We start from the raw sequence: 17,923 nt of genomic DNA, 5'->3' as shown, positions 1-17,923 counted from the left end.
GGGCCCAGACTCCCAGTGTGGCTTCTGCAAAGAGCTCTGGCCACTTCCATAGGCTTCCTTATGCCAGTCGAAAAGCTCTCGGGGTCCTGTGGCTTAATGGGGCCTCTACTGGCTGTGGGAAACCCTGAATGCTGGCTGGTGGCATCGAGTGGCAGAACCAGTGTTGTTTGGCCATTCGTCTTGGGGCCCTGCATCTGGACCAGAACCTGGTGATTTGTTGATGAGTGGGGGGAGGACCGAGATTTGGGCTGAGCATCAGGATTTCTCCTTATCTGCCTGGCTTCTCCTTGTCCCTGAGAGCATTAGGGGGCTGCCCATGTCAAGCCCCCGGATCCTCCGATAGTGGGATTTCTTCTCCAGCCAGGCCGAAGCCCCTGCTTCGCGGGGCAGCCCCGGGAAGTGGCCCAGAGGAAGGAGGCTGGGGAAGGCAGATGACATCATGAGTTAGTCCCCTCCTCACTTTCTTTCAGTTCTCCCGGCCTCGGCTCCTCCCCTTAAAGAGGAAAGAGGTGACACTGGGTGTGGGGGAGAGCCAGCAGCTCTTTGGTGGGGCGGCTCTAACCACCCCCACCCTCTGCCTGAACGCCTGAAACCTGAGCCCCATCGCCCAGAGGGGACCAGGGACGGGAGGGAGGGCCCTCTCCTGGGCAGCCTCTTCCACAAAGCCGAACCGGCCCAGCTGCTCCTGGACCGTGCTGGGAGAGGGACAGGCGGAGCTGCTGCTGCCTCTGCTGCCACCGCCACCGCCACCACCCCGGAGCCGGGACGGCCTTTGAAAGTGAGGAGCTGCCGGGATGGCCGAGGGCCACCTCCTGGGGGGAGGGGGGCCCCCATTTTGTCCAGTTCAGACGGGGGGGCATCCTTGGCTGGCTGGAAGCCCAGGGTGGGGGTTCAGGATCCAGGGCCTGTGGGGACTGATGCGCAGCATCCCGGGCCGGGCTGGGAGTCTTCTGCTTGCCCAGCCCAGCCACCAGGCTAACTGCATGGCCCAGTTGGGGCAGCATTGACTGGGATTCCTCCCACCCGCCCCGGCTGAAATGACTCAGTCCCTTTCCTGAGGGTTGCCGGGCTCCGGCCACTGTCCCCTCCCCTCCCTTCTCTTCCCTTCCTCCCTTGGCCTCCGGAAGCTGTGCAGAGAATGCTCTGGGCTAGGCAGGGTCTGGACAAGGAGCTGCCTGGGGGATGGGGTGGGGCTGGCCTCTCCCAGCCCAGGACTGTGGCCAGCCGTAGGTGTCCTGGGTCTGGGGGGACACATTCCAGGATGGGGGGTGCTGCCGCCTGGAAGGAACCCCTTTCTCCCTTGGCCTGAGGCAGGGCTGCTCCCTCATGCGGACAGCCGCGTGCAGTTCTCGTTTTCTTCTGCAGAAGCAGGGCCCTCCGGATTGTTTCTGTTGTGCCCACCCCCCCCCCAAACCCCGCCACCCCAGTCCTTTTCAGTGCTTAGGAGATGCCAGGAATCTGGGCTTCCCGAGGCACCTGCCTCCTCTTTGTGGCTCTGAAAAGGGGAGGGAAGTTTGTTAGCTCCACTGCTTCTTGCTCTGCCCTCTCCCCTTCCCCAGCTCTCCCCGAGATTTCCTGTCCCTCCCCAGAGCTCTCAGGGCATCAGGGCTGGCCTCGAGGCTACTCGCCATCTTCCATTTCACCTCTTGCTTTGGTGAGGAGACAGTCTGTCAAGTTGGGAATTTGAGATAAAGAACAAAGCCATTGGCATGGCTTGAGAGGAATGATTGGGCCAGCACCCAAGACTTTCTCCAGATTTCCCCTCCAGCTCTACAAACCACATCCAGCTGGCCATGTGGGGGCCTCCCAAGTGACCTGGGTCACCCAAAGGGTGGGGCCAGTTACACTAGGCAAGCACCCCATTCCCCCCAACCCTGAGGTACTGAGAAGTCCTAAAGAAACCTCCGTTGCCTGGACCTTTGGGCAGTAAATACAGAAATTCAGGTACTGTCTGAGATCCTCCTCCCCGGCAAAGGCCCTTCTTTTTAACTGGCTGGTGAAGGCATTTCCCAGGTAGCAGTTGGAATGTTCCACTAAACTGACCATCAGGTGATGTGACCAGTGGCTTCCCTAGCTCACCTGTGGGAGGCTGAGCCCCTGGAGAGCCTCCACAAAGGCCATTTGCTCATTCTCCACAGGCTGCTCTGACTTGGGACACTGGGGGGCTTTTCCTGGCAAACTTCCTGGAATGGCTTCTGTGGAGCTCCCTCCCTGCAGGGTGGGTTTGGTTCGTGGGGCTGGCCTGCAGATGTCTGGAGCCCAGGCTGGCAGATCGATGAAGGGAGGTAAGGGGGCTCAGTGAAAAGTGACATAGGAGAGGACGCCCCTCATAGCACAGGAACCAGGACAGGGAACAGCTTTGAGCTCAGGCCATATGGGCAGTGGTTGAAGGAAAGGCCACATGGAGAAGACAGTGACTTAGGTAGAGCAGAGGTTTGATTGGCTCCCTTTGACCGTAGAGGGCAGCACCAAGAGCAGGGCTTGTTGGAGACGTCCTCATGGGGGATTCTTTGGGCATCTGGGTTGGACTAGACGGCTCACGGGGCCCCTTCTGTGGTTCGGTGATACACCAGAAGGAGTATATGCTGCTCGGGTACATTTAGGCTTGTTGTCAGGAACAGCCTGATGGTTAGAGGAATACCAAGGCCAGCCACCTGTCCCTGGGGCTTCTCAGACATGGCTTGTTGACCCCTGTTCAGGTGTCTTGTCCAGAGGGTTCTTGCTCAGGTCCAGGTAGGGCTCGATGGCTCCTGAGGCCCTTTTCCCCTTGGACTGCTGCTGATTTTGTAACGAGAGTGTGTTCTCCACCTCTTAACTGTCTCTAGGCAGAAATTCTTGGCTTGGTGTCCCTGGATCCCCTTCCCCTCCCCTCTGGGGAGGAAAGTTAGAATTTCATCTTTCCTGATCTTTGGTCATCCTTTGTGAATGCTGCATGTCTTATATTGTGCATTTCAGAATGTTCTTCTGAGGCACAAACTTGCATATAGACCCTTCCTTGCCATGGAGGAGCATTGAGCAAGGCCCACTTAGAAGGGGGCACAGCTTGTTTGTCAGAAGAAAGTAGTTCTTCCTTTGTAGTTCCCTCTGTAGGAGAGGCAAAGTCCTGGTGGCCCAGGAAGAGAAGGGGCTCTACCTGGGGTCTCCAGCCCCTGCTAGTGCTGCCGTTGTTTGCCAGGCCTCTAATCGGTCTGTCATCCCAGGGCACAGCCCCGTACGTGGAGCTGTATGGAAAGATCTCCCACTTTCTGGGTTGGCCCTGGGCTGTCCTCCTAATTTAAAGCTTCTCTGAATGTTTAATCCCGGCCTGTAAATCTCAGGCTGTGTCCCCTGAGCCCACTGGAAAGGATTTTTGGACAGAGCCAGAAGATTGGGGATTCAGTGGGGTTATGGGGTGGAGCCCTGTTGTTGGAGGTTGGCTATTTGGTTTTTAGAGACTTCTTTCTGGGATTTTCCCCCTACAAAGCCGTCACTTGAATTTCCTCCCAGTAGCTCCAAGTTGGGCATAAGAGGGAATTGAGTGGCCCCCTACACTATTCAACCTGACTGTCCTAGAATGAGGAACAATTGTCCAGCCCCACAGGCTCAAGGGGAACGAGTCCTGGATTTGGAGTTAATGGCCCTGGGTTGTCTTGGGAGCAAGCTAGTGGCTTTCTCTTTCTTGGTCTCCCTTTCCTCTTCTTTCAAATGTAGAAGCTGGTCCCTATGAAAGCCTAGACAAAGAAGGCCACCCCAGTCTGCCCCTTGATATTCATCCCTTTTCTGCCTCTGCCCTAGAGCTGACTCCCTGGGGGAGCCCCCATGAGCCCTTGAGGTGGAGGGCTAAAGCAGGCCCCTCCAGCCTAGTCTAGTTCAGGAAAAGGCCTGCATGCTAGCCCCCCGCCTGCCACTTCAGAATTTCTGGCCTCAATTCCTCATCTGCCTGAATGGGTACATTGAGATCATCCCCTCCCTGGCAGTTGTGAGGATTCAGGCAGATCATGGAGGTGAAGACATTAGTGTTCTAGGCCCTCTGAGAAGCGTGAGGTTGTTGGCTAGTGCATGTGCCAAGGCCTTGGAGAAGATGGGAAGCCCTGAGAAGGCCCCCTGCCCCATCTTCATCCCTCCCGGAGACTAGCCAGATTCCCTCCTGGCTCCCTCCTTCCCCCGCCCTTCGCTGTGTGGCTGGTGGTGTGCGGTGTGGGTACGAGCAGGTCGCAGGGGGAGGCCTCGGCAGCACATCCCTGAGTGGGGAATGAGGTCAGTAGGATGGAGCCAATTTAGGACGCGTTACCTGATACTCAGAGGAGGACCGTTTTCCCTGGAAGCACAGCTGATGGTGCAGGAGGAGACACCATCCCCAGCCTCGTGGGAGCCCCGAGGCGCTCCAGGCCTGCCTGCCCTGAGCCCCACCAGGGCCTCATACCCCGAAAGGAGCTCCGAGATGGCTCCTGTTTGCTTCTGTCAGAGCTGGGGGTGGAAAGCCAGGCTGGGCGGCCTTTGGGGCCTTTTTTCATTGGAATGCGAGGAGGCAGGAGGCTCTGACCCTGCAGGGATCTGCTCTTGGGGTCAGAGGGAACATGGGGGGGCACAACCATCCCCCTGTATAATTCATGGGGCTGGAACTGGCGTTTCTTGGACTGAAAGAACCTTCCTGTCAGCCGGTTTGGGCCTTCTTGAACAGTCTTAGCCCAGCCTCACAAAGGGATTCCTGGGGAACCACAACCAAGACTGTTTAGAACGCGGAGAATCTGCCCCCACCGGCCAAGGGCTGCCATTGCCCTGGTCCGTGGGGGGAGCTGGGGGAGGGGTCACGCGCCGTCGGCCCCCACTCCGACACAAGTCAGGATGCAGGCCATGGGAGAGCAGGGCTGGGGCCTGGGGAGAGCCGCCATTTCCAGAACAAAGATGGGCCCAGCTGTACACAGTGGCTGGAACAGTAGAGCCCACCGGGAAGAAGCTGCAGGGCTCCAGCCCTGAGGAAAGGCCATCTCTGACTGAGCCCAGGCCGAGGATTAGGGGGTGCCAGTAAATCCCCAGAGAAAAGACGGCCCGAGGGGAGGAGCCCCGGCTCCTGGGGCCTGGCACCTGCGCCAGGCTCCTGCCTTAGCCCCAGAGGGCTGGCGTGCACATGCTGAAGTCCATCCCTGAGCCGGGGCCAGTTCCAGGCCCGCTTGGGCCGCCACAAAGGCTCCCCTGGAAAATTAAGAACCGCTCTTAGGACCCCCAGGTGATGGCTGCGTCCCAAATGCCTCGGCCTTTTAGCCTGATCCTTTATGGGCTGGGGGAAGGCAGGAGGAGATGGGCCTTTATTAAGCGCCAGCTGTGTTCCAGGCACTGTGCTCAGTGAGCACTTTACAAAACTTCTCTCATTTGGCCTTTATGACAACCCTGGGAGGGAAGGGGGGGACGTGCTCTTGTTGCTCCCATTTATAAGTTAAGTGACTTGCACGCACGCACACGCACACACACTGTCCCTCCCTCCCCTTCTCTTTCTCTCCCTCTGCTAGAAGATATCAGTGACGAGGAACTCACTACCTTTCCAAGCAGACCATTTCATTGTTGCATAGCCCTGGTCCTTAGGAAATTCCTCCTTCTGTAGCTTACTTAGCTCTGCGGGGAGCCCCGCTCATCCCCCTGCGCCCCCTTGTCTCCAGCCCTCCCTCCATCCTGGTGCTCAGCCTTCCAGAACAGCCCTAGCTGCAGTGCAGAAGCCCAGCATGGAATTACGGTCCTCCCGCCTCCCGCCTCCCCCCTTCCCTGCTGGCCTCAGGTCGGCTCGGCTCCAGGCAGCATCAGATGCCCGAGGGAGCGGGAGGAGGAGAGGCCGGAGGGGCCTGGGGCAGCCCCCTTCCTCCCGGAGACGCATCACCCTGTCACCCGGTGCCTGTCTGTTTGCACTAGCTGGGAGCCTCACGGCCGAGTGACCGGGGGAAGCCGCTGCCGTCCAGCTCTCCCGCCCATGCTGGGGGAGGGGAGAAGAGCACCCTGAGGAGAGGAGGGAGAGACTTAAAGGCTGAGCCCCAGCGATGTGCCAGTCAAACACCTTGCAAGGAGCAGACCTGCACAAGGGGAAATGGTGAGATGCTCTAAAGCTTTGTCTAACCCTCCTCCCTCTTGCTACAACCTCCACAAAGTTAAAATTCATGTCCGGAGGCCGCGCCCAGGAAACGGCAGCAGCTGGGCTGGGGAGCCGAAGCCCCCACGGCTGGAAGGGCCCCGGGCCCCGGCCTTGGACGGGGGCACACCTAGTAGGAGAGCCCGGTTCAGGTACCTTCTGGTTTTTCTGCATGGGGAGAGAAAGGGAAGCGGGGCCACGTTGGAGAAGAGGGCCTTTGTCTGGCGGTCCCTAGAGCTCAGGCAGGCCGCCCGGCTTTGGCCAGAGCCCGGGAAGGACCCTTCCCTCCCCCACCCCACCCCCACCCCTGCCCTGGGAAAGGAGCCCAGAGCGGGGAGGAGGAGCCCCCTGCTCTCTCTTCAGAGATGCAGCTCTGCAGGGATTGGTCCGTTATCCTCTGCAGTGAGGGGAGGAGGGAGGCAGCGATTGTTTCTCCTCGGGAGCCCCTCCATCTCCGGAGGCTTCTCCAGCCGGCCGCAGTGGCCATCCCTGTTCTGCTCGCTGAGACGGCCCCAAACCTTTTTTTGTTCCCGTCATCATTCCAGTCCCTGAATTGGTGACCCCAACCCCACCCAAAGAGGAGAAAGCCAAGTTTCTTTAGGATTCACATAAAACCATAGAGCTAGGAGTGTCCATCGAGGCTTTCTTATTTGGCAGATGAGGAAACTGAGATAGCAAGGGGAGAAGGCTCAAGGCCAGGGTTCTCCCCTGTAGCAGCTTGGTGGCTGCTTGGCTTGGTGGGCAGCATACCTTCAGGCCCCCAAAGTTTCCCCTTGCCAGGTCCCCCCCAGCCAGTTTGCCCACCATTGCCTCAGCAATGCCAAGAGCAATGCCTGGAAGGCATTTTAAGGCTTACACGGAGCTTCCTGCCCAAGGTCGCAGGGAGATGGGCAGTGCCAGGCATTTCTTCTCTGGCTTATAACCTGCTCAGGACACCGGAACTCAGAAATGTGACTTGTCCGTGCCTGCCTAGTAAGGGTCAGAGGGGAGTGTCAAACCCAGGTGTCCAAGCTTTAGTTCCGAGGGCGCAGAGCCAACCTGAGCCTCGTACTGGCCGACCTCTCGTCCCGAGCCCTCTCCCAACACTCGTGGCACGACCAGGCTGCTGGGGGCACTGAGGACCTGTAGGGTTGGGGGGAAGGCCAAAGAGACCTTGTCCCTAAGGAGATTACATTCTAATCCTGAGGTGGCAGGGGCCAGGACAGTGACCGACTGTAAAATCCTGGGCAATGTCTAGAGCTGGAAGAGACTAGAAACTGTCCAATTGGTCGAGATATCACCGAAAATTGTCCAGAATTGGGAGAGGAGTCTTCAGGGAGCAGTGGGTGCTCCTCTTTGGGTAGCCTTGTGGCCAAGTCCATGGGACCACTGGATTCTGGTCCATATCTGTTCGAACTGACTGGCCACTGAGATGATTTCTAGCACACGGAGAGGCTGCGGTCAAGTGATTGCATCTGATCCCCTCAGTGCACTCATGGCGACCATGAAGCCCAGATGGGGAAATGACTTGTCCATGGTTCTAGAGCTCGAGACAGGCAGAAGCCTCCAGGGCCACCTCGTGCAGCCTCCTCAGTTTTATCAGATGAGCAGGCTGAGGTCCAAAGAGGAGGAGGCTGGCCACTGTGGCGGGGCCTCCGACTCCTTCAGGGGTCTCTCCTCACTCCGGCTCCAGGTCTGTCCCACTTGTAGTTCCCTCCTTGCTAGGCCGGGCCCCAGTGAGCCGCGGACGTTCCCTGTGAGCTCAGCGCCCGGGGAAGCCTCACCCCTGGAGGAGTCTCCTGGGAGCGTGGCGGACGTGCTGCTGGAGGCTGAACAAAGAGAAGGGGCTCTGGCCCGGTCTGGCAAGGACTCGCAGGCACAAGGAGCTCTCGGGCCTTACTGCTTGGGGCTGGTTTCCAAAATCAGCAGAACCTTGAGGCTCCCTCTGTGGGCCAGTGAGAAGAGCAGGTCCAGTGTCGAGGGGCCTGAAAGCCCTGGCATTCCTGAGGGCCCGAGAGGCCGAGAGCCGGAGGGGCTCTAGTAGCCGGTTGTTTCTGCTGAATATTCTTTGAGCCAGAAGTCAATGGTGGTTACATTCGTAGACGTTGGGGCCCACAAGGCCCCCCACTCATTTTAGGATGAGGGATCTGACCGCTTTCCCAGAGAGGTTCAGAGTCAAATGGAGGTGGGATTTGAACCCAGGGCTTTCTGCATTACCTTCTGGAGAGATTGACCCATGAGGTTTGGCCCTCTGGGCCCCGGCACCCACCTCCAAGGAGGGCCTGTGGGCCAGGCCCGCTCGGCTGCTTTCCCGCTTCTACCGACACTCGGCCCTCACACTTTGGCCCAAGCGAGAATGTTCTAGCTTTGACCCCAGGCGGTAGTGCGTTAGGATGGAGAGGAGGCAGAAGACGGCCTCAAGGGCTGGGGGCGATTCCGAGCCCCCCCAGGGCCTTGCCAGGGTCAGCACAATAATGACTTCCTCTTTTCCTCTCGTTGTCTCCCGCTCTTGGGCGGCAGGCACGATGGCAGAGTCTGCCCAGAGCTGAGCTGGTTCAAGCCATCCCTGGTGCCCTCAAGGACAGCCGTTTCTGCCGACCACATCCTACCCACTGGGCTGCCCCCCAGCCTCTCCTAACGGAGACGACAGGCAAGAGCTGGGGTGGGGGAGCCCCTAGGCACGGAGGGTGTAGCTGGCAGGAGGTTGGCAGGCCCCGGCGCCAGGAGGCCTTCATTCATGTCCCTGTATGTGATCCCACAGGTTGCAATTCCCCCAGCTGGCCCTGAGGCGAAGGTTGGGCCAGCTCAGCTGCATGTCTAGGCCCGCTCTGAAACTCCGCTCCTGGCCTCTGACAATCCTCTATTACCTTCTGCCTTTCGGCGCCCTTAAGCCTCTGAGCAGAGTAGGATGGAGGCCCGTGAGCCGGGTAAGTGTGTGCGCAGGCGGCGGGGGCTTCGGTGAGCCCAAAGAGGCAAGGCTGGCGGGGGGCAGCCAGGAGGGAGGGCGGGACACGCCTGCGTCCGTCCTTGCGTCCGTCCCACGTCCGTGTGTCCCCGGCACTTCGGAAGGGCCATCGAGAGCCCGACTGCTTTTTAGAAGGAAGGTGAAAAGGTGCAGAGCCCGGCCTGGCCTCCCCAGTCAAGTCATGGCAGCCTCCGTCTGTAGACCCAGAGCCAGCAGGCTGGCGGCAGCGCGTAGCCTTCCGAGAAGGAAACCTGGCAACGGGGCTCCCCAAATAAAAGAGGGGCCCCTGGTCTCTGGACCCCCTCGTCCTGACCCCCAGGACGGGCCCTGTGTCCCTCCTTGGCAAGGCCTGACCGCCACCTCCTGCTCTTGGCTGCCCATCCCTTGGGGACTCGACGCCCCACAAATGAGACCCCACAGAGCCCAGGTGGGACTTCTGGCCTCCACAGTGCACGGACAGGGAAGCCAGCTCTGCCTGGGAGGACTCGAGACAAAGTGCCCTTTCCGGCCGGTGGCCAACAAATGCCTCTTTCCGTAAGGAGGAGACGGCAGGCCGGCCGGTGAGCTCCAGGCCCAGGGCTGGGGCACAGAAAGGGCTCCTCACGGAGGTCATTCTAGGCCCTCCAGGACACGTCCAGGCACAGGTGAAGAGGGGCCGAGTGGCCCCGGGCCCCTGCTCCGAGGGCCTCCCCTCACTGACCAGGCCAGTTAGAGTAGAAGCTGCCCAGAAGGAAAAGCCGCCCGCAGAGCCATCCTATGGGATGGAGCCTCCGTTCAGGGCCTCTTTGAAGTGCTTAAAGTTAGGAGCAAATTGCCTTCGAGGCCTTTGGGACTGACTAAGTGACAGCAGAGGAAGAGCAGAGGGAGCAGCAGCATCCAGGGCGGAGGCGGCATCCGTATTTAAGGCAGCAGGGGAGGAGGCCCCTCTTCACCCCCTGCAGCCCGGCTGGTCACAGCAGCGGTGGCCAGGCCTGAGCAGGTCCACTAGGTGGGTCGGCCACTGGCAGCTCCAGAGGGTCAGGCCCGGCGCTCAATTGGCCAGCTGGCTGCGGGCCTTCAGCAGGTCTCTCTCGTCCCTCCTGGTTCTGCTTCTTGTCGGAGCCGGGGCGGGTGGCACAGAGAGACCTCGGAGCTGCCTCCAGGCCAGGCCCCGCCAGACTCAGCCTGGGGCGTTGGCAGTTGGCTCCTCTGTGTGCTAGAGGCGGAGGAGACTCGAGAGGTGCTGGGCCGCCTGCCTCTGCCCCTCGACACTGAGAAAACCGAGGCCCAGAGAGGGAAAGGGTTTGCTCCCAGGGATGCTGGCAGCCAGCAGCAGAGGCCAGATTCGGCCCGTCTCGGTCCTTGGGCTCCGAACTCTCCCTTCTCCTTCCCCCTCTGTCCGAGCTGGACGGCCTCGAACCTCTAGTCTAACCCCTCAGAGAACACAGGAGGAAGTGCAGGCCCAGAGGAGGGGGGATTCCCAACCCAAAGTCACACAGGCTCCGCAGCAGCAGAATTTGGGCTGAATTCTAGGCCTCGGACCCTCATCTTTGCCCTCATCCCGGACTCCTCCACGTCTTCTTCTGGGGGCTCCAACTCCCACTTCATCTTTCCTCTCTAGCCCTGAGAAGTCAGGAAACGGCTCTACCAGGGCGGGGGGGGGGGACGTGTCTGTCCCCACAAAGTGCAAACCTCTAGGGATGCCACCCTGTGCCCAGATCTCGCCCAGGCAGGGAGGACTCTCAGGCCAGTCGCTATCCACATCACAAAACTCGGGGAGCCACGTGGGAGGGGTGTCCACACCGGTCACTGCTATCCCTGATGCGGCTCTGGGGTACAAAGGCTGCCAGGCAGCCGGTGCCATCCCTGCCCCGTCCCTCCGGCCAGATCAAGCCCGCAGAAACATCAGACTGAAATGTCCCGGGGAAGGGCCAGCCGGGGGGATGACTGGCAGCAGGGGGGCACCCCAGCCGCTGACCTCCCTCCCCCCGTCATCCACTCGTGTGATTGCAGGTTGCCCTCTACAAGTCTGTGCCCACACGGCTGCTGTCCCGAGCCTGGGGGCGGCTCAACCAGGTGGAGCTGCCCACCTGGCTGCGGAAGCCCGTGTACAGCCTCTACATCTGGACCTTCGGGGTGAACATGAAGGAGGCCGCCGTGGAGGACCTCGACCACTACAGGAACCTGAGCGAGTTCTTCAGCCGGAAGCTGAAGCCGCAGGCCCGGCCCGTTTGTGGCCTGCACAGCGTGGTGAGGCCGGAGGGTGGCCGGGGCACTCGGCATGGTGGGCGGGCAAGGCTAAGCCCATTCCCCAGAGGAAGAGGCCTTGCCTGAGGCCACCATTTGAGCCCAGGGCTCTGGCCACAGAGAAGGCCCAATCAAGCAGGTCCCTGGAGGCCCGCGGGGTGACCCTTGGGCTGGGCAGAGCCCCGCTCACAGCCTGGCCCTCCCGTGTGTCCCCAGATCAGCCCGTCTGATGGCAAGATCCTTAACTTCGGCCAAGTGCAGAACTGCGAGGTGGAGCAGGTGAAGGGGGTCACCTACTCCCTGGAGTCCTTCCTGGGCCCGCGCACCCCTGGGGACGAGCTGCCCTTTGGCGGCCAGGAGCCAGCGGGGCAGGGAGAGCCTGCAGGAGCAGCCCAGGGTGAGTGACCAGCTCTGACCCCTGCTCTCATTGGGGGAGACCCCTCTAGTGGTCATCTGCCCCTGCCGGAGGCCGGGCCGGCCCTTGAACCTCCCTGGAGCTCTGCAGGCTCTGGGCTCCCGCCGAGCTCGGGCGTTTCGCCTCCATCTGCCTCTGTTTCTTTAGCTGTAAAATGGGGGTGGTAGCAGCGCCAGCATCATTGGATCAGCAGAGACCCCCATGAAGCGTTTAGCACAGTACTAGCACACAGTAGGCACAACATGTGTTAATGATCATCGTTACATGGTGCCAATCGTCCAGCTCTTCCCAACCCACCCCTTTTGGGGTTTTTTTTGGCCAAGATGCCAGAGTGACAGCCATTCCCTTCTCCAGCTTATTTTAAAGATGAGGAAACTGAGGCTAGCAGGGTGAAGTGACCTGCCCAGGGTCACACAGCTAGTTACTATCTGAGGAGGATTTGAACTTGGGTCTTCCTGGCCCTCTTGGCACTGCCTCATTGCCCCCCTCCTGTAAGGGCCATGGCCTCAGCTCCCAGGTTTGGACTTTGGGCCCACATTTGCCCTTTTGGCAGCTTAAGTGCCGAGTGTTAGTTTAGTCCGGCTCTGGAGGCCAGTCACTGCCTGGGGTCTGACCTGGCACCTGCTGGGGTAGAGGCACGTTAGAAGGCTCTGAGGATCCAGCCGCCATGGCAGCACCGCCTGAAAGAGGCATCTGGGCAGGGAGGGGTGCTGCGGCCACCATCCAGAGGGCTCTCACTGGCCCCAAGTTGCCTGGCAGGGAAGGATCCAAGGCAGCCCAGAGCCTCTGTTCCTCCCCCCCCCCCCCCCCCCCATGCACCGAGCTGGTCCGTGCAAAGCTTCCCACGAGGCCCTTTCCTGGGGGGGCAGGGGGGTCTCCATCCACACATGGCAGCTGGTCCGTTCTGGGCTTCTGGGGCATAAGCCAGCCCTGGGGAGCCCCAGCCTCAGGGCCTGACGCTCCACTATACCTTCCCTTGGGCAGCCACGGCACACACCTCCTTCCAGAACCAGCTGGTCACCAAGGAGGGAAACGAGCTCTACCACTGCGTCATCTACCTGGCCCCCGGTGACTACCACTGCTTCCACTCCCCCACTGACTGGAGAGTCGCCCACAGGCGGCACTTCCCAGGTAGGTGTGCCCCAGGAGTGCCAGGCTCAGCGGGCACCGCCCTGACAGCTGCATTTCCCCCGAGCTGAGGCCCAGTCAGGCCTCCCATGGGAGGTTGTACCATCCCTCCTCACTTCTTTCCCCCTCAAGGTCAGCCAACAGGATAGTCAGGGCCAGCCTTAGGCCACCGTCCTGGGCCCTCAGAGCCGACCCTCCCTCCCTCTCTCCTCAACACAGGCTCCCTGATGTCAGTGAACCCAGGCATTGCCCGCTGGATCAAGGAGCTTTTCTGCCACAACGAGCGGGTGGTCCTAACTGGGGACTGGAAGCACGGCTTCTTCTCCCTCACTGCGGTGGGGGCCACCAATGTGGGCTCTATCCGCATCTACTTTGACCGGGTGAGTGCCATCGGCCTCCTCCCCATGAGGGGAGCCAGCCCTGGGGGCTCAGACACAGGAGGGATGGCTGGGGGGCAGTCAGGAAGCGGCCGGTGGAAGTTGGGTCCAAGGCCACCTTGGACATAAGGCCGGCCTGTCCCAACAGCCCAGGGCCATGGGGTGTCCCCCCAAGAAACGTCAGCTCCTAGAGGGCAGGAACTTCAGACACCTACCAGAGGGCTTTGGAGCCTCTCAAAGCTGAAAGAGCTTGGGAGGCAGAGGGGAGGGACCACTCTAGGCAGGAGGGAGAAGGCCCAGCCCCGTTCGGAGCAGTCACCTGACCAGCCCAGGCCTCCAGGCGAGGGGCACCGAGGAGGCGGGGGGAAACTGGGAGTGAGGACTGGGGGCTCCCTCCTCCCAGAGCAGCTTGGGTAGTGCTGAGCACTCGGTGGGATAGTAGCCCTGCGAGCCAGGTGCCCTTCCTGGCTCCGTCTTGCAAATGAGGAAGCCAAGGCACAGTGACGTGACTCACGCTAGGATGGGTCTGAGACACATTTGAACTCGGGTCTTCCTAGACGGGCATCTAGTTTGGCCTGGCGAATGACCACCTCTAAAATTCTGAGACCGAACCATGCCAAAACAGCAACCAAAGCACACTGTGCCATGGTTGCTACCCCGCCAGCCTTGGGGGCAGGGCTTCAGGGGTGGGGTCCCAGCCGGCCTTGTGGGGGGGGCTTTGGGGCAGGGCTCTGGGTGGGGTCCCAGCCTCCAAGTCCTCACTGGGCCCTCCTCCCCCAGGACCTGCACACGAACAGCCCCATGTACAGCAAAGGCTCCTACAACGACTTGAGCTACATCAGCCACAGCAACAAGGAGGGCATCCCCATGCGCAAGGGAGAACACCTGGGCGAGTTCAACCTGGGCTCCACCATCGTCCTCATCTTCGAGGCTCCCAAGGACTTCAACTTCCACCTGAAGGCGGGCCAGAAAATCCGCTTTGGAGAAGCCCTGGGCTCCCTCTAGAGCCGGCGTCCCCGCCACGAGGGCACTGCCGCTGCCGGGGAGACCCCTTCAGACCAGCACGAAGGCGGAGGCGGCTGGGACTGTCCCGGGAAGCTGCCCTGCGCCTGGCCGCTGCGGGGACTGACAAGGTGCCTTGCTCTGCTTGGACAGGGTCGGGGCCCAGAGACTCTGGAGCCAACCCCCGTCCCCGAGGGTCCGAGCGGCCCCCAGCCCACCGGCCAAGCCTTTGAGAAGGAAGGAGGGAGGAAGTCATGCCTTATCCCCTGCCCTGAGGCAGCTCCCGCAGGCCTGAGCCCGAGCTGCCAGGGCGCCGGGTCTGCTTGGTAAACGGTTCATTCCCATTAGTGGCCATCGTGGGCTCTGCCCCGTGTCTTCTCCTCCCAATAAAGACTCCCCTGATTTCCTGGATCTCTTCAGGCCTTAATCCCCCTCAGTGGCTAATCCCGGCCTGTCTTGTTCCGGGCCCTCAGCTCGGCCTTTGCGCATGGGGGAAACACCCGGCACTGCCTGGACCAGAGCTCGGCTCCTCCAGGCCACTCTCCTGGCAGAAGGGCAGTGGCGGGGGGAAGCCAAGCATTCCTTTGCATGCAGGCAAGAGCCCCGAGCTGGGAAGGCCGAAGAGGGGGCCGGCTCCCCGGGCGGGAGCATCCCCTCCCTCCATCCCACCTGCCTGTTCCCATCTTTAACCACCTCTGGTCCTCGGGCCTCCTTGAACCGAGCATGCGCGCCGTGCCCGAGGGGCCACCTGCCTTCCCAATGGCGAGCCAGCACGGCGGGAGCCCGCCGGTGATTTCAGCCCCTGGTGCTGAAAGAGGCAGGCGGGGGGGTGGGGGTGGGGGGGCCTGGCCGGGCCAGCTCTGGGGAGACGGGGACGGTGCCGGGCGTCCTGGGGAGGCCGTGAATTTCTCCTGCCGGAGAAGCCATTGATTCAACTGTATCAGTAGCCCAGTATTTTTGTATGTCAGCGGAAGATGTGGGGACAAATTCATTTAATTGCAAACAAACATTTTCCAATAAAAAAATACACGGCAGCTGCCTGTTGTGTGCCTCATGTCTTCCGCCTTCACTGGACGTCCTGGGGGGCGCCGCGAGCACCTGGCCTAACAGAAGGCGGCCCGCAGGGCTTGGATGCGAGCCATGTCCCGCTGCACCTGCTGCCTCTCCGTCCGCAGCTCCTCCGCCAGGTGTGTGATCTGCTTCTCCACCTGCAAAGGGAAGCTGGTGGGTGGGGCCGGCCCCCTCCCCTCCCCTCCCCTCCCCAGCAAGCTCAGAGCGGACCTGGTGAAGTTTCTGCTGAACCTGCAGGCCTGCTTCCTCCTCCTCTGGCCTGGGGTCCTCTGTGCTCAGCTCTAACCACTTCCTCAGGCTGTCGGCCTGTCTCTGCCAGGACCTGGGGGGGGAAGGAGGGGGAAGGACACAGAGCCCTGGGACAGGAATGCCAGGGGACCCCCCCCCAGAGTCCAGCCGCTGGTACGGGGTCCCCAACTCCTGTCACTAACCCTAACCTCTGCAGGAGTTGTTGGGGAACGTGGAGTGTGTGGACAGGGGGTGGCCCCAGAGGCCTTTCACAATGAGGAGGGGGCCTGCGGCGGAGAGGGAGACCCCGGGGATCCCCGCCGGGGCTCTGCTCGAGCTGGAGAAGGACAGCGCCCTCCCAGAATCCTTTGCTGACTCCAAATGTTTAACGAGATGTGGCCGAACAGACTACAGCAATTTCTCCATCAAATTCCATCCCAGGGAGGCAAAGGGGGCTCAAAATGAGGGGCGCAATAAGACCTTGGGGTCTGGGCCAACCCACACGAGCTAAAAGCCCAGCCAAGTCCAGGCCAAGAAGGGCCTCGTCTACACCCTGAAAAGCGGCTCCCTCAAAGCCACAGCAAACGCTTTCCTCCCTGGGGACACCCTGGGACCTTTTCCAGTAAATATGGGTGCAAAGCGAGGCCCCCACTCCCCGCCATGAGCGGATCTAATCCCAGGTCTGAGGGCAAAAAATAAAGAGACGGTAAGGAAAGGGAGGGAGGACGGCGCCGGCCTTGTTCGCCCACCATGGGGTCTGCGGGGGAGATCAAAGTTGGGGCTACCAGAGAAATCCTCAAAAATCCACAGCATTTCCATGTCACAGGAATGAACCCTAAGAAGCAGGCCCAGAACAGAAACCCCCACAAAACTCATCAGGTATCTGGGGATCAGCAGCCAAAAAAGGGGAGCCCTGAGGGGTCAAGTGCCCTGAAAAGAGCGACCAGTGTCCTGGGGAGCACCAGTCAGTGCTCCCGGCCAGGCTGGGCCAACGGGAGAACGACGACCACCAGGATTCACTGAAGCTGAATACAATTCATTTGGAAGCCCAAAAGAACCGGAACATGGGAGAGAAAGGATGACAAGAAGCAGGGCCAGACCCAGGGGAACAGCGCCGCCAAGCCCCGAACAACGGCCAGAGCGGCGGCCTTCGAACCCCTGTTACGGGGGGGAAAACGGACCAATAGATGGAGAAATGCAGAAGCTGGGGGGAGCCGGGCGCTCCTCCTGTCCCTCCGAGGTGGCTCCCTGCCCAGGTGCCCCTCAAGTCTGGGTCCTTCCCACTACCCCTCCCCCCCATGCCCCAGAGGTGAGCCCGGGCAGAGCCTCGAACACTGACAGACTCCCCAGCACAGGAGGGTCTGAGGGGCAGCAGAGAGGCAGCGGAGGGGCTTAGTGGGCAAGCTGCCAGGAGGCAGGCCCAGGAGCCTGGGGAGCCCAGAAGCAGGCAGGGCCCTCTGGGGGAGGCTGCAGGGCTTACTTGAGGGTCTGCTTGTTGGCCTGGTAACTGCACAGCCTCTCTCGAATCTCCTCCAGCTCGGCCTCCAGCTGGCCGTCCCCCACAAGGCCCGAAGCCCTTCTCCCCGCCTCGGCCTGGGAGCCCCCTGAGGAAGACGAGGAGCAGCCTAGTTTCCAGGTTCCCGGGCTGCCCCTGCCCTTTCCAGGGCTCACGGATGGTAGGGAGCGCCCTGGCCGGAGCAGAGCCCGGCCTCTGAGCCCACAGCCTCCAGCCGGGGAGCCGAGACAAGGCCCAGAATCGGAGACCCGCCGCAAGGAGAGGATGCCCGAGGGGGGGCAGGCCCGCCCTGCTGCCAGGGCCCAGGGAAGGCAGGGAGGGGCCGCTGGCACCCTGGCACCGGGCTCCCAGCAGCCAGACGAGGGAGGGCACAAGGCCCCGAGGCCAGGCTGCACGGCGGGGCATCACCCACTTACCCGCAGCCTCCAGGTGCTGCGAGGGCCTCCCCTCAGTCCTTGGGAAGCTCTCAGGAGGAGGCAGACGGCCGCCAGGCTGGGCGCACTCCATTCTGGCCACAACCTCCACGGGCTCTTGGGGCTCCGGCTCAGGGGGAGCCACCCCGGCTGCCAGCTGGAAGGAAGGACACGAGAGGCCCCATGGGTGGCCGGGGCAGGCGGGAGGCTGCGGCCTTCTCCCAGGGGCACGTGGGAAGGGAAGAAGCCGCCAACGGCAGCCTGGCGCTGACCCAGGAGGCTGGCTACGGGCCCCCCTCGAGCACCACCGGGCTGCCCTTTGGGGCTTCTGGACTTCGGCCGGCAGGGGAGGCCTCTCGGGAAGCCTCAAGGAAAGTCGTGTCTCGAGGGCCAAAGGCTCATCCAGGCTCACCCAGGAGGTCACTGGCAGAGCCGGGCCTCCCTCCACAGGCTGACCAAGGCTGCTGCGTCCTTTCAGACGGACCCGGCTCTGGTGGGGGTAGTAAAGG

At 61.4% G+C, this 17,923-nt stretch overlaps 2 protein-coding genes across 7 annotated transcripts in view; one reads left to right on the top strand and one right to left on the bottom strand.

Moving 5' to 3' along the window:
• Window positions 1–531: 531 nt before the first annotated feature.
• PISD (phosphatidylserine decarboxylase) lies at window positions 532–14,270 on the top strand. 6 transcript variants are annotated; one of them, XM_044674385.1, is made up of 8 exons: window positions 532–778; window positions 5,881–6,055; window positions 8,835–9,000; window positions 11,031–11,267; window positions 11,481–11,661; window positions 12,664–12,810; window positions 13,027–13,187; window positions 13,965–14,270. In XM_044674385.1, exons 2-8 carry the CDS (start codon window positions 6,006–6,008, stop codon window positions 14,187–14,189), a joined length of 1,167 nt encoding a protein of 388 aa, XP_044530320.1. In that variant the 5' UTR covers window positions 532–778; window positions 5,881–6,005; the 3' UTR covers window positions 14,190–14,270. The 6 variants fall into 6 exon arrangements, with proteins under 6 accessions (XP_044530320.1, XP_044530334.1, XP_044530326.1 ...); XM_044674399.1 differs by lacking the exon at window positions 532–778 and adding an exon at window positions 8,594–8,723 and having other exon boundaries at window positions 5,314–6,055; XM_044674391.1 differs by lacking the exon at window positions 532–778 and having other exon boundaries at window positions 5,314–6,055; window positions 11,481–11,613.
• A 158-nt stretch (window positions 14,271–14,428) lies between these two features.
• SFI1 (SFI1 centrin binding protein) overlaps window positions 14,429–17,923 on the bottom strand; it is a 42,749-nt gene continuing 39,254 nt past the window's right edge. The window contains exons 29-32 of the mRNA XM_044685492.1: window positions 17,418–17,904; window positions 16,966–17,089; window positions 15,468–15,579; window positions 14,429–15,394 (exon numbers count right to left, since the gene is read on the bottom strand). Coding sequence (XP_044541427.1) covers window positions 15,290–15,394; window positions 15,468–15,579; window positions 16,966–17,089; window positions 17,418–17,904 — 828 coding nt within the window. The 3' untranslated portion in view covers window positions 14,429–15,289. The remainder of the gene's footprint in view (window positions 15,395–15,467; window positions 15,580–16,965; window positions 17,090–17,417; window positions 17,905–17,923) is intronic.

Source organism: Gracilinanus agilis, chromosome 1, assembly GCF_016433145.1.
Source record: "Gracilinanus agilis isolate LMUSP501 chromosome 1, AgileGrace, whole genome shotgun sequence".
Taxonomy (NCBI): Eukaryota; Metazoa; Chordata; class Mammalia; order Didelphimorphia; family Didelphidae; genus Gracilinanus; species Gracilinanus agilis.
The sequence above is the reverse complement of the archived record's forward strand: the minus strand, read 5'-3'. Positions and strand labels throughout refer to the sequence as shown.

Bases quoted from the DNA above. Each gene is read 5' to 3' on its own strand.
- PISD (XM_044674385.1), top strand. From the start codon at position 6,006: ATGTGCCAGTCAAACACCTTGCAAGGAGCAGACCTGCACAAGGGGAAA. The intron at 6,056-8,834 runs GTGAGATGCTCT...GTGATCCCACAG, and splicing joins GACCTGCACAAGGGGAAATG to GTTGCAATTCCCCCAGCTGG. The intron at 12,811-13,026 runs GTAGGTGTGCCC...TCCTCAACACAG, and splicing joins CCACAGGCGGCACTTCCCAG to GCTCCCTGATGTCAGTGAAC.